At 41.9% G+C, this 15,904-nt stretch overlaps 1 protein-coding gene across 3 annotated transcripts in view; it reads left to right on the plus strand.

Moving 5' to 3' along the window:
• INPP4B (inositol polyphosphate-4-phosphatase type II B) overlaps nucleotides 1-15,904 on the plus strand; it is a 2,522,842-nt gene that overhangs the window by 2,248,682 nt on the left and 258,256 nt on the right. For all 3 annotated transcript variants that reach the window (XM_069242568.1, XM_069242569.1, XM_069242570.1), the window contains one exon: nucleotides 5,160-5,283. In XM_069242568.1, the coding sequence (XP_069098669.1) occupies nucleotides 5,160-5,283 (124 nt within the window). The remainder of the gene's footprint in view (nucleotides 1-5,159; nucleotides 5,284-15,904) is intronic.

Below are 15,904 nucleotides of genomic sequence, written 5' to 3' on the forward strand. Positions count from 1 at the left end.
GGTGCATGCTCTGGGGGTAGCCTGCCTCCTCTCTGCACCAGGAGCTCTGAAGAAATCTCCAGTGGGTCAATGGAATCTTCCCCCTGAAACCGCAGGCAACAAAAGCCTGCATCACCGGTCCTCTGGGTCCCCTCTCAGCATGACGAGCGTGGTCCCTGGAGCTCAGCAACTCTGTCCAAGTGACTCCCACAGTCCAGTGACTCTTCAGTCCAGGTTTGGTGGAGGTAAGTCCTTGCCTCCCCACGCTAGACTGCATTACTGGGTACCGCATGATTTGCAGCTGCTCCGGCTCCTGTGCACTCTTCCAGGATTTCCATTGTGCACAGCCAAGCCTGGGTCCCCGACACTCTAACCTGCAGTGCACAACCTTCTGAGTTGTCCTCCGGCATCGTGGACTCCCTTTTGTGACTTCACGTGGACTCCAGTTCACTCTTCTTCCAAGTGCCTGTTCAGGTACTTCTGCGGGTGCTGCCTGCTTCTGTGAGGGCTCCCTGACTTTTTGGGCGCCCCCTCTGTCTCCTCATCCACGTGGCAACATCTTGGTCCCTCCTGGGCCACAGCAGGATCCAAAAACCTCTACCGTGACCTTTGCAGCTATCAAGGCTTCTTTGCAGTCTTTCTAAGTGGGGACACCTCTGCAAGCTTCATCGCGACGTGGGACATCAATCCTCCAAAGGAGAAGTTCCTAGCTCTCTTCTTTCTTTCAGAACTCCAAGCTTTTTCCAACAGTTGGCAGCTTCTTTGCACCCTCAGCTGGCATTTCCTGGGCTCCTACCCACTCTCAACACTGTCGCGACTATTGGACTTGGTCCTCTTGTCTTACAGGTACTCAGGTCTGGAAATCCACTGTTGTTGCATTGCTGGTGTTTGTTCTTTCTGCAGAATCCCCCTATCACGACTTCTGAGCTCTCTGGGGGTAGTAGGTGCACTTTACACCTACCTTTCATGGTCTTGGGGTGGGCTATTTTTCTAATCCTCACTGTTTTCTTACACTCCCAGCGACCCTCTACAAGCTCACTTAGGTTTGAGGTCCATTTGTGGTTCCCATTCCACTTTTGGAGTACATGGTTTGTGTTGCCCCTATACCTATGTGCTCCTATTGAAATCTATTGTAACTTTACACTGCTTGCATTACTTTTCTTGCTATTACCTACATAATTTTTGTTTGTGTACATATATCTTGTGTATATATCTTATCCTCATACTGAGGGTACTCACTGAGTTACTTTTGGCATATTGTCATAAAAGTAAAGTACCTTTATTTTTAGTACTTCTGTGTATTGTGTTTTCTTATGATACTGTGCATATGACACCAGTGGTATAGTAGGAGCTTTACATGTCTCCTAGTTCAGCCTAAGCTGCTGTGCCATAGCTACCTTCTATCAGCCTAAGCTGCTAGAAACACCTCTTCTACACTAATAAGGGATAACTGGACCTGGCACAAGGTGTAAGTACCTCTGGTACCCACTACAAGCCAGGCCAGCCTCCTACACCTGGTCTGGAAGGGGGCACAATTGCATTGGTAACATCACCCACTGATGGCAAAAAATCCTCTGGGGGGCCCATCTTCTGGCTCCTCCTCCTCTACATCCTCCTCTAAATGGGCTTCTGCCCAGGCCCTCAGCGCCACTTGAAAGTCATCCTTTCTGGAGGCCCCTTGGGTGGGTACACTCATCTCCTTGCAGAACCCTTTTAGCTGTTTGACAGTATATGTCTCCAACAGGGCTAGGTCAAAATCTCCTGCTTGAGACCCAGCCTGAGACATGTTGAGTGAGGATTTAGGTTTAGAAAATTGTCAGGAAAAACGAATATGCAAAAAGAGATAAAAATCAAGTTGACCTTCAACTGTGGGTAGGTAGTGAAATACTTAGCTACTGTATGTCACAGCCCAAATACAAGTCCTATCCTCACCGCTGATCACCAATGTTAGAAAAGGGGTCTTTGGTTGGCAGTCAGGGTACCCCCTGTCCAAGCAAGGACCCTCACTCTTGTCAGGTTAAGTCACACACAGTCCAAATTATCCTGTGCCCACCCTCTGATAGCTTGGCACTGAGCAGTCAGGCTTAACTTAGAAGGCAATGTGTAAAGTATTTGTGCAATAAATCATACAATATCACAATATAGCACCACAAAAATACACCACACAGTGTTTAGAAAAATATATAATATTTATCTGGATATTTGCAGGTCAAAACGATAAAAGATGCAATAAAAAAATGTAAAGATATCACTGGAAAGTGATATAAAGTGTCTTAAGTCTTTTAAAAGCAAACAAAGTCTTTTTCAAGCACAAAGCACCTGGTTTGAGTGAAAAATCTCCGCAAAGGGCCGCAGAGGAGGAGATGCGTGGAAAATGGTGTGTGCTTCGGGTTCGCCCCTTCACACACGGACATGTGTCGTTATTTTCCACGCGGGGAAGATGTTGTGTCGATTTCCGGTGCGCGGACGGGCCTCCTCTTCGGGTTGCGGGGTTTTCAGATGCCCCGGGATCTGTACGTGGAATCCTGGGCTTGTTGGCAAGCTCTGCATCATTCTGGTGGGCGATGCGGGGAAACTTCTTCCTCACTGCAGGCGCTGCGTCGATTTCCCCTCTGGGAGTCGGGCAGCGTCGTCCCAGGTCGGCTGTGCGTTGATCTGGTGGGCCGTGCGTCGACGTTCCGGTCACACCGCAGGCGCCACGTCGATCTTCTCCTTGCGAAGTCAAGTGGCGGGGGCCCGGGTCGACGAGCAGTGAATTTTTCACCACGGCACAAGCTGTGTGTCGATTTTTTTGCCGCACAAGGAGTCCGTTTCCAAGAGAGAAGTCTTTTTGGTCCTGAGACTTCAGAGAACAGGAGGAAAGCTCTACCCAATCCCTTGGAGAGCACTTCTGCAGCAAAGCAAGAGAGCAGCAAGACAGCAGGGCAACAGCAAGGCAGCAGTCCTCTGTAGAAAGCAGTCAGGTGAATCCTTTAGGCAGCCAGGCAGTTCTTCTTGTCAGGGTGCAGTTTCTGGTTCAGGTTTCTTCTCCAGGAAGTGTCTGAGGTGGTAGGGCTGCGGCCCTATTTTTATACCCAAATGTGCCTTTGAAGTGGGGGAGACTTCAAAGAGTGGCTTAGAAGTGCACCAGGTCCCCTTAAGTTCAATCCAGTCTGCCAGGGTCCCAGTAGGGGGTGTGGCAGTCCTTTGTGTGAGAGCAGGCCCTCCACTCTCCCAGCCCAGGAAGACCCATTCAAAATGCAGATGTATGCAAGTGAGGCTGAATACCCTGTGTTTGGGGTGTGTCTGAGTGAATGCACAAGGAGCTGTCAACTAAACCCAGCCAGACGTGGATTGTAAGGCACAGAAAGATTTAAGTGCAGAGAAATGCTCACTTTCTAAAAGTGGCATTTCTAAAATAGTAATATTAAATCCAACTTCACCAGTCAGCAGGATTTTGTATTACTGTTCTGGCCATACTAAATATGACCTTCCTACTCCTTTCAGATCAGCAGCTACCACTTCAACAATGTATGAGGGCAGCCCCAATGCTAGCCTATGAAGGGAGCAGGCCTCACAGTAGTGTAAAAACGAATTTAGGAGTTTTACACTACCAGGACATGTAAACTACACAGGTGCATGTCTTGCCTTTTACCCACACAGCACCCTGCTCTAGGAGTTACCTAGAGCACACATTAGGGGTGACATATATGTAGAAAAATGGGAGTTTTAGGCTTGGCAAGTACTTTTAAATGCCAAGTCGAAGTGACAGTGAAACTTCACACACAGGCCTTTGAATGGCAAGGTAAAGGGGCTACTAAAGTGGGTGGCACAACCAGTGCTGCAGGCCCACTAATAGCATTTAATCTACAGGCCCTGGGCACATACAGTGCACTCTACTAGGGACTTATAAGTAAATCAAATAGTCCAGTTTGGTGTGATCCAATGTTACCATGCTTAAAGGGAGAGAGCATATGCACTTTAGCACTGGTTAGCAGTGGTAAAGTGCGCAGAGTCTAAAAACCAGCAAAAATGAGGTCAGAAAAAGAGAAGGAGGAAGGCAAAACGTCTGGGGATAACCCTGCAGAAGGGCCATTTCCAACAATGACCAATTCTTTATTCGCCATGTGGGTGTGTAGTAGGGCCAGGCAGTACAGAAAAGAACCATCTCCAGATGGGTTGTTCTCTGCATTAAGATGTGCTATGCATTGGTGAAAAAGCAATTTAAAGGGTTTGTGCATTCACTCCACCAGAGCAACAGCTGCTACCACTGCATTAGCATGTGGAGTTCCAGGCCTGGAGATCTGCCAGGCAGCTACATGGACATCCCTGCACGCGTTTCAGAAACACTACTTCCTGGACAGCCAGGTCTGACAGGATGGGCACTTTGCCCGTTCGGTCCTGCAGGACTTCCTAGTATAATCTTGGTCTGCAGATCCACCTCCAGGGATGGTATTCCTTGGGTATCTGTTCTGAGACCAGGAATCTACAACTAGAAGTCTCTATCAGTTAGTAACGCCTTATCTGGTAGAGACATATTCTAATTGCATATTCCTTAACAACCCACCTATCCTTCCCGCTCTGCAAACTGATTTCTAGGGACGGGGACTTCCCTTTCAGGGCCCTAGTTTTGACGCACCAGTGGTCAGTATTCTTCTTGGCTCCTCGCTTCTGGTGTGAAAACTCATGAAAAGAAACTGGCGTCAGCGTGCCTGGATGGTGCCTATAATGGGCTCATGATGTCATATCCGGCGTACACAATGCCAAAAATGGACGCTGAGTTGACCGATGCCATCTGACAGCACGAAGGGGTAGTGCTTGAGTAAAATCTCAGGACCAGACTGACGTCTGGGGCAAATTCTAAGGCAAGAAATCTGCAACTAGAATATGTCTCTACCAGATTAGGCGTTACCGAAGGTAAGTAACTTGTTCTTTGTGAATCGGGGACACAGGTAATAAAGTAGTGATAGTAGTTAATCTAATGATAATTTGTCTCATTGGATTGTCCTTTCAACTCATAAGATTAGAACTCTATCTAGTATTTCATGATGGAAATGTGTAATTTTGTATGGGTAATCGATCATATAGATGGTGAGAAGGTAGGTCATGTCATTATAAAATGGTTCTCCGGTTTTAGTGTCCTATGTCCTTTCACAACTAACATTTAAATTTGGTAACATTATTTTTTCCTAATCTCTCAGCTTGCTGGATTGATGTGTGGGTTCCTCATCAAGCTGCATTCAAATTTACACGACAAAATCTTCCTACAACAGCTTCACAATGTTGGGCTATTGGTGCAATATGAAGGACTTCTCAGTACATACAGTAAGTTTTGTTTTCAGGAGTATTTAAACATTTGTTTACCGAAAAAAATAATAAATTTACTTTTTAATTTTCAGATGCCATGTATGTTTCAATATTTCACTTTCCTTTCTCAGTCATGTTCCAGCGTACAACTGCAGATTACACAATCTATATGTTGTATTTATTGTGGTGAAGTCCTTACAGTGCTAGTTCAGAAGTTGCTGACGAGTGTGATGGAGTGCGCATTCTCCATGAGGTCACCTGCCAATTCAGGAGCGAGAGGGAGCTTTCTCCGTATGAAAATATTTGAAAAATTGGAAAATATGCCGCATTTTTTTAGCACATTTTGATAAGAAATGTGTTCATAAAGCCTAGCCACTTGTGGCTGTGTGTTCATTGTTTATCCCTCCCTATTAAAGATTGAACAATAGTGCAGGTGAGCAGCTCACCTTAGTTACAGACTACAGTTTAATAACGACGGATAGCAGTGATTTTTGCCTGAGATTTGCTTCACCCTAACGATTCTAGGTTGAATTCGGAATATATGTTCACAAACTGAACTACAACCTTGACATATTTATAAATCATGTATGTAAAGACCCTGTTAGCCGTGTATCAAATCTATTAAGGAACAGAGGATGTAAGACACGTTTATGGAAGAATTAACTTTAGGAGAAAAACTAGAAGAAATCTATTGTAATACAGAATACATTTGTAATTAACTGCTGCCTGCAACTCCGGGCACATTAATAGCCGATTTAAATGGATATATTAAACCTTAACCAAAACCGGATAGCTCTATTTTATGTTCAAAATATTGCAGCCACATTAAGTGGGATAAGATGAAAAGGACAGATCTCACGCAGTCATCATACCACACAATGAAAATCAGCCATAGCTGTGTTTTTTGCATCATATTTTGCCTCTGCCACTTGGCGCCTTTTGTGACCATGTGCCTCAAGTCCCTCCTCTGCTGGAAGCGTTTAGCAAACAGACAATGGTGTGGATTAAGTGCTATTTAAACATGTAAATATTAACTCCAGTCCATCTGTGACTCAAAGGCAGTGTACTGCCAGGCTATTCCTCCGCTGGAGTAATTTTAATAACATTTCCACATTATTTGGTTTCATTAACATAAATTATAGAAACCCAATAATTACCTCCTCTTTTTAGATGACCTAATGCACACAACTCTTTAACTCAAATGCGTTAACGCGTCCTAGCAGTTCACATGGGAGAGGAGGAGTTTAGTCAGAAACAGGATGAAACCTCACTATACACAATGCCTTTTTTTAAAAAAAACGTCAGCTGAGGTCCAATTTTGGACAGCTAGATAAGCGAATGCCTCTTGGTAAACGAGCATGGCTGGAACGTCATGATTTTCAAGCACAATATATGCTCCCTTTCATTCGGACGGACTGTCTTCTTCATATCCTTCCTGCAAACTCAGTGCTTTCTCTCTGCCCTCCTGGTGGCCCTGACAAGGGCTCCGCGCCTCCCCTTCACATTAGCACTGAATCCCTCACTGTGCCTGCCCTGTGCATACCGCGGCCAGAGACACAGGCAGCTCTCTCAGTAGCAGTGTTCGTAGCTTCATTTCCTCGCGCACAGTGTTGTCAGCTGTGTAGCATGGAAGGAAGGATCACGCAACCAAATTGACTGTCACAGACAAATGGCCAATTGTCTGTGGCTTCAGAATAAAGCCTCTCAGTGATTGGCCAGGTTCTGCAACTTTCCTGCCCCCGCGCTGCCTCTTGTGTGCGGGACTCCAGGCCAGCCTTCAGGACCAATCCAGACACTGCTCTCATGCTGTTCATAACATCAAACAACATCAGAGCAGTACTTCTACTGGTTGGAGCAGGAAAATCCACTACTCCATAGGAGACTGGGAGGCTGTGTTTTCGCTCCCTCTCTGGCTGCTATTGCAGCAAACATTAGGAGGCCTCAAGTGCGTGTGTCGGGCTGAACAGTATGACATGCACACTGCATATACACCATAAAGTCCATTGCTTTTGCTTCGCCCAGGATTGGCCCTGACCACAAAGACACCAGATCCAGAACAATAGACAAAGAGCTATGGTCAGGCAAGGAATTGGTAACAAAACACTTCATTATAGATTCTTAAGATTTTTAATAGTTTAAAACTGTGATGTGGCAGCACACTAAATGGTCGGGCAATGACCTAACTCCCAAAGGAAGAAACCGCCCCTGTGATTCTTGATAGTTGCATTCAACAGAGACTTGCCTCAGTGCAATAGGGAAAGCCATTCTCAACAAGCACTGCTTTTGTGCCACACATGAGGCTTGCAGGGCTAATGCACACTCACGCACTGCATTCAGTAATGTGATAAGGAAGTCAGTGGTTTTCAGTTTGGCATTTTCTATTAACCCCTCTATTTAAATGGACTCACAGCTCTCTCTGTTGAGAGCAAGTAGTATTGGGGTCTATTCTGCTCATTCCCAATCTGGTAGGATGTCCTAACCTTTTTATAACAAACTTTTAATTAAGCCAGCAATTAAAAGCATTTGATGCTTCACACTGCTTATAACTTTATGGGTGTTAGTATAGTAGCAATGACTGATAGACAGTTAACATGCAACTAATTGCCAGAGACTATAGATTATCAGCTTTAGCAATGTATGGAACACAGTGCTACATTCTCAATAAACACATATGAACTACAGAAGATGAGAGGGCGTGGTCTCTTTGGAGATTGGATGTCAGGGGCAATCATTGTAGGAAAAGGTCCCAACCAATATCAGCCTCACCAGGCACACTTACAGTCAGCACCCAGGGCAACTAACACCTGAAATATGAAATAAACCTGAAACTCTGTAACAAAGACTAGAGAGACATTTGACTACAAAGCTAAGGAAATTATTATCAAAAGTAAAGCATCAAAACAACAAGACTGATGCCCTCACATTGAAATCAAATGTGATACCCTAACTGCATAAATCTCCTATTATGAAAGGACACATTATACTAATACATTTACATTACCAATACATTTGCATGTGCAAAATCAATTTGATTTGCACAGTATAAAACCATATGCATGAGTGATGCTGGAAAACTCAAACGACACACACACACGTAGACGTGTACTGTACGAATTGGTCAGTTGGAGCTGTCCGATATGTATACAGAAATAGAAGGCGTCCACAGCTTGGGCCATAAACCAGCTCTTGGAGAAAGGGGTATACAGGTCATCTACTGTTCAACCAAAAACCTTTCTGGTTACAGTTTTATATGTAGAAAGAAAATGTTTAAAATCAACTCTGGTGACAGTGCAATTCAATTCATCCAAACCTTTTCTGGTTTCATTTTTATTTGTAACAAATACAATGTTTAAACCTGAGCCTGCTTTTTATTTGTAACACATTAAATGTTTGAATCTGCTTATATCTCTGAGAGCTGTTTTTTAATTTTCTGAAACCACAAACCAGAAAGATTTTCAATGAACTGTATAACCCTTTCTCCAAGAGCTGATATATGGCCCAGACTGTTGCCTCCTTGTATTTCCTAAACCAGCAGAGCTTTCTGCAGAGGCCTGTATAAACAGAAAAAAACACTTAGTTAAATACAATTAAATGTTGTATAGCCTTGAATTTACTGGAAACAAGCAAACAGTTGCATTTCCTCTCCTCTGTCCAGGAACAACTATTTTGCCTGAATAACGATTGCCTGAACAATTGTAAGGTACGTTTTTCTTTTGATTTAATGGTTTACTAGCTGTTTAGAATTTATATATATAAATATATATAAATTCTGATATATATATATATATATATATATATATATATATATATATATATATATATATATATATTCTAAACAACTTATATGTCAATTCTAACATATATATATATATATATATATATATATACACACATAAATTCTAAAGAACTAACAAACCTTAAAATTCGTTGTTCAGGCAAAATCGTTGTTTAGACAGTAGTTGTTCAGTACTTCGTTGTAGAGACTTTTTAATTGTTTAACAGTAGTGGTTTAGGCTAGTAGTTGTTTAGGACCTAGTTGTTTAGGATGTTTCCCCTTGGGCATCATCAGTGCATCTCAAGCTGTGAGAAGGATTAAGGTACTGTTGCTCAGCAGGCCCTTCGTGGGTCCTGTAGCCAGCCTGTGCTCCATCACAGGCAGCACAAACTCTGTCCTGGTATAGCATGGCCAGAAATACATGGTTGGTGCTTTATGGTTTTAAGCACTATACCTCCTTTTAATCTTAAAAAAATATAATATCTTGACTTCTACTTGTTGTATTTGTATTGTTTTGGTCTTGTTCCATTCTTTAAATTAAGTATATATATCTAACCTGGTGTTGATTATTTTTGTGTGCTCTTTTTCACTGTTTCAAGTGTTGCACAAGCACTTTACAATTGCCTTCTCATTCAGAGCCTGCCTCCTGTGCCGAGCTACCAGAGGGTGAGCACAAGCCTCTGTAGCACCTTGGCCAGTCCAGAAAAGCTGGGAATTCACTTGCAAAAGGGATGTTCAGTGAAACTCAGCATCCTGTCAGAGCGTTATTTTCACAGGTTCAGCACCTTTTTTAGACCAATATATTTGCCATTATAATCCCAGACTTCTTTTCTTACTGAGTCTCTCAAATCAGTAGGCAAATCTTCCTTTGTCAGAACTGGGAATAACCCCACAACGGGTTTCTGAGTGCTCAGTTTAAAGTCTGCATCTTCATTGTGAATTTGAAGGACAGTGCCATCTCGGGTGCAGTAATTCTCCAGTGGTACGTGCACTAAAGATCCTTTCCCACAGGACTTAAATAACAGACCAGGAATTGGTGGCCACAGGGATCTTTGCTGAAACAGTGTTAAAATCTGCTTGCTGGCAACACCTACAATTTGGATCTGTTTTCCTGAGAGGGGTAGGTTTGCAACTTGCATTGCACATGCAGAAAAATGGGTAATGCCAGTGTCAATGAGAGAGGATATGCAGTAATCATTCACCTCTCCTTCCATATATGGACCACTCTGATCTGCCTCTAGAGTTGAGCCAAGTACGCAATCCTCCTTCCCTTTCAGGTTCCCTCATTGAGACTTATCAGACCTCAAGTCCCGGACAACATCAAAAACCAGAAATTGTACCTAGACTCCAAAAAGGGTTCTGTGGAAACCGTACATCTATGTTCATCTCAAACCTCAGGACATTCAAGCTGGGTTGCATCAAAGGGGCTTGGAGCATATTAAGATTAGGGGGCCTTTTGCACCGTCACATTTTGAGCTGGCATCACATTCATATTCGGTCCCTGACCATCAATTGCACTTGGTTTGGATTTGAATGGCACTTATATTTCCAGTGTCCCACTTCTTCTGTAACATGGCTATATCTGTTCCAGAATTCAGGTCAACAGGTACTCTTCATCTGCAGCCAAGCACAATTCCATTTCCATTTTGCACCATCTGACAACCACCTTGATAACTGACCCCCTGCATTCCAGCAACAAACCTAGGACTGTATCCGGAATTCAACAAGTGCGGAACGTTCTGGAATCCTTTCTGCTAATTTTGTCTGTGGCAACATGAACTTCTCCTTAATCTTTTTCTGTTCCAATTCCAATTCAGCACTGCAATACCTTGTGTAACAAAGTATTTTATCTAAAGGCTTAGCCTGTCAGCATTCTGCTGAGTATATGAACTAATCTTAGGCACAATCCCAGAACAAACTGAGCCACAAAATTACTGAGGTTTCCCCTCTCTAGATTTTTGGCTCCTCTATGCTGAAGAAAAACCTGCATCAAATGTTCACAATAAGCATGCACTGATTATTTTGCCTCCTGCATAGTATTATTTTTCTTCAGTCAATCAATCTCTTTCTCTGGGACTTTAGTTTTCAAAAAGTTGATGACTTGGTCATATTTCTGAACCATAAGAGGATACAAGTCATTTGTTTGCACTAATGTCTGTGTCTCAATGTCTGATCACTGCACCACCACTTTATACTTTGCCCAGAAATCACTAGGGGCCACAATTTCAAATAAGATATTCAGGTCTTCCCTCAACACCTTTGAAATCTTCACAAACCACTCAACTTGAGTACATCACAGGCCAGGAATCGCTCTCAGTTTTGGAAATTGGTTGGTAAATGTAGCAAGATGACCAAGACTCCAAGGCAAATGCACATACTCACCTCCCTTTTCTCAATGGGTAAGCGCCTGCTTCTGTATGTCCTTGAGCTCCCCCTTTTCCTTGTCTCCTGGAATCCTTTTTACTTTTCTTTTCTATCTCAACCCACCTGTCCTTGATCTTCTCAATATCACTCTACTTCTGTATGCTGGACAGTAGCTCCCTCAAATGTACCTTTATCCAAGGAGCTCGCATGATATTGAATGCATCCTTCTTAACGCACATCCTAGGGTTCTTCTGCAAGGACTGACTTTTAGATAGATCACCTTTAAATCAGTTCTAGTTCCTAACTTCCTCCTAATTGTATACATTTATATAATTACTGTCAAGATTTCACTTGATGAGTTCGTCCAACTCTACATTTAGTCTAACAGCATCCAGAGATCTCTGGGCAGCCTGTGCTATGAGGCTATCACTAATCTTGTCCATGAAGACTTAATACACATCACATAAATAAATATAAACACTCAACTATCACTGTGTTGTGTATTTCTTTCCCACAAGCGTGATATCGTGCATCTCAAATTTTTACAATATGGTCCATTATTTAGCAAGCCCAATCCACTTGCAATACAAGGAAGTCAATTTGAGATGCACGATATCACGCTTGTGGGAAAGAAATACACAACACAGTGATAGTTGAGTGCACGAAAAGCCCAGTGCCTTAGCAAATAGCAGTGGATCACATGCAGAGTGACATAATAGTGACCACTTTTCAAATACGTAGGGCACCACCTCAAGATGGTTTCTTTTTTCTATATTGTTAAAAATTTTATATGTAATTTATTGTCTGTGTAGTGTGAGTAATACTTTGTTTATATTTATTTATGTGATGTGTATTAAGTCTTATATTAGATCACCATAGATCCTTTTTGCTATATAAAATTATTTTTGGAAATAAATATGAAAAAGAAATAAACTCAGAAGTAACAGAATTAAGGACTGTTCTTACAACTTAGTACTAAATTCGTCCCTACCTGTCATTTTTTGCCTTTTTGTTGTATTTACCCTGGGCAGGTTAGGGTTATAGGGTTTCCCCTAGTTTTGTGTTGCTTGCCATCACACTTTGCATCTGCAGAACTGTGGATTACCCTTTTAGCTCGGGCTTGGTACTTTTGTCTTTTGTATGCGTGGCATGTGTTAATGCATTCAAAGCCTTATACTGTGCAAGTCTGCATGGGATTTTGGTATCAAACAGTACTGGCCTCAAATTTTCGATAATACGTAAATTAAAGGTACCATATTATGGAAACTGTAAAGACCCTTCATCAGCAGTGATCCTAGCCCATTGTTCAATCAAACACGTGTGAAGTCCGACTTGGATATTCATATAGTGAGTGGGTATTCCTTTTGGAAGAGCCTCCTCATCCTCCCGGACAGAAACTCTTACATCACCCTTAAACAAATTTCTGAAAGTCTTAAACCATTTCATCTTTACTTCAATTTTTAATGCAACACTCACTTCAAATTTAAACAACCAGCAACTTTCATTGAACTATAGTAACATATGCAGCAATGCTAACATTCAATCTCAGCATGACATCACAGAACTGTCCACTCACAGCTGCACTCTCTCTGACATAGCTACCAATCCCAGCGCAGCATACATCGAATGATCAATACCAGCTCGACACCGCATGCTGCAATTTGCAGTACCTCACAGCAGTGTCCATCCAGCAGCAACTTAGCTTTGCAATAGCAAATAATGAATACCACAAATAAAACCAACCCTTGTCTGTTCCATTAAAGAACATTCATAATGCACAATCACTCTAAAGGGGGCTGGTTTACAACACAAAGACATTATCACACACAGGAAGTGAAATCTCAACTAGCTGGAAATCACTCTGTGCTATCTCCGCCCAGAGGTGTCTTTGTCTTGAACTGAGAAATTTGTTGGCAATGAAGCAGATTTTGACCCACAGTAAAGACAGAGAGGGGTAGATCTACAAGCAATGACGGTTTATTAGCAGATTCGTAAAATTACATTTCAAATCAGTTCAATCAAGTAAAACTGATTTCCTTTTGGATACAGCATTAATTAATATAATCCAAGCAGTACACTTTATAATACAGAGTGTTAATATAGCAAAGCATCATGTGCAAAGTGAGGCAAAGACTTGTTTCCATAAAGAAAAGACAATCATTCTAGCTAGGATTGGGGTTAGGTTGGGAAATTTCTAAAGCAATTGGTATTAGCAAATATAAAATTGAAGGAATCAGAAGAAAGGTACTTGCATTTGAGAATATCTCAGCATACGGGAGGTGATAGGAGATGGCCGCCTGCGATGGTGGACAGAAGCAAATGATCTAACTAACTTACTGTGCACAGTTAAATTACACCATTCCATCCAAAAGTCATAATCTTCGGTTTCTCACCAAGCGATGACCAGTCAAATCCATTGTTCTCTGCATGCCTGGTGTGAGCCTCCTTCTCTTGGAATAGTATCAATGCCTCACCTTTCTGATCCACTGCAGATGCTGAGGTTTCGATCCAAATCAACTAATCACTGTACTATGACCTTCAAAATGTAAGCTAACAAAGAGTAACACTATAATGAGCACACAGTGGGTTTGGTATCTGAAACAGAAAATATGCACAGCAAGCAGAAATACAATGTTTACTTCAAGATGGAGTGACGTACCTCGGCCCACTCATGCTAAATTTAAAGTCACATTGGTTAACTAAGTTTAATCAAATATATGTATGCGGTTCACTCTGCTAAATCTAAATGTGAATGACATGAAACTAGTAAATGATATAAATCAAGTACATATTGAATAAATCATGAGCATATCATTGAAGCTAAAGTTAATGCTGGTTATAGCTTAACATATTTTAAGCACAAATAAACAAAACCAATGAAGCGTCATCACTTACCACACAGCCAAACCACTACAGAGTATATTCTAATCAGCAGGCTGTATGTCTATATACCAAGCACCATCAAATGTGTAATGTCTATCTTAAAAAAAACAGTTTATGTGCCTGCATCAAGAGATTTGAGGAAGTTAAGACTATTTGGAAAATTAAGTATATCTGCTGCAAATATGCCTAATTGTCTATGTGGTAGCCATAAATTTGCCGCAACCCACTCTTGACAATTGGAGATGGCCATAGATGGGAATACTAAAAAAAAGTGAATGATTTATCAGACAGTATGCAATGTTTTATTTAGTTTTATTTTTGCAAACATCACAAAGTTATGTAGAACATTTTCAAACTTCACAAAGTGTTTATCTTTGACACTTTAATTTGAGAATCAAGAATTATGCAACAATGTTTTAGCACTTGTTCTTGTTTGACAATCACAAAAGGATACCACAAGCTACCTGCTTTGCAGAAAACAGTTGTTTTTTTCATGCGCAGGGCCATTGTTGCATGGAAATGCAGAAGAGAAACTTGCAGGTGAAACTGTTGCACACATTTTGCAGTGAGAAAGGTATCTCGTTATGCAGTGAACATTATCGTGCAGTGCTGAAAATAATTATGAGAATGTTGACTTCAAACCACAAAACTTCACAACCTTCATGAATCGCTAAATTTGTGAATTTCACAAAACTTCAGTGGCAAAGAAACTACACTAACACCCACACATAAGCACCACAATATCACCACCAATAAAACTGACAGAATCAAAGAAGTCATCCTTGTGATATGTATCAGAACCATATCTTTTCCACACATAGGATCTACAACATTCCATAAACCACATTCAATAAGAGGGATCTCTGGTCCTCTGTGAGATCATGAGCTGGATAACTGTCCATGAAAGTAGACCGTACAATCCTTCCCAATGTTATGTGCAAGGTGTATCATAGAAGTGGAGGGATGCTGGGGCCATCAGTACTTGTGTGACTGTCAGAAGATAAGTGTTGTTCATGTGTCACTACTCTAAATGTAGTCTAGATGTAGACCAAAACTAGTAGTAGGAGGAGTCAACTCCATCCTAAGTGGCATATAAAAGAAGAGAATGTTGACATTTCTATAACTCTTATTAGTTTTCATGAGATAAAGAGAGTACCATAGATGTGTTCAAGGTCTGTAGGAGTAAAAGTCCTCGCTCTGCTGATCAATAATAGCTTTCAGCCAAAGCAACATAATATTGTTGTCCTTTGGAACCAGCAACATACTTGCCTGGCTACCAGCCTGGTATTAATGATACACTGATGAATCAATTGAATCTCTACGTGAAGCCCATTATTGTGCCACTCATCTTGGTCCTCTTGACATCGATTATTTAGGTCATGGCCGATGTCCACAATCCTTCTGATAGTGTATAGAGACCTGTGTCCACTGAGCACATCACTCAGAGAATGTGTGTATAGTTGGTAGGCTTAGTACCCATTTTGTGGAGCTTTCCCCTGCATTTTCATTCTCTCTCAATACCTTTTATTACTTAAAATGTCCTCCTCACTGCTGCTGGACTAGTGTGTTCCCTCACACTCAAGCACACAAGGAAATCTCCAGGTGCATGTCCATCTA

Source organism: Pleurodeles waltl, chromosome 1_2 (genome assembly GCF_031143425.1).
Source record: "Pleurodeles waltl isolate 20211129_DDA chromosome 1_2, aPleWal1.hap1.20221129, whole genome shotgun sequence".
Classification (NCBI taxonomy): domain Eukaryota; kingdom Metazoa; phylum Chordata; class Amphibia; order Caudata; family Salamandridae; genus Pleurodeles; species Pleurodeles waltl.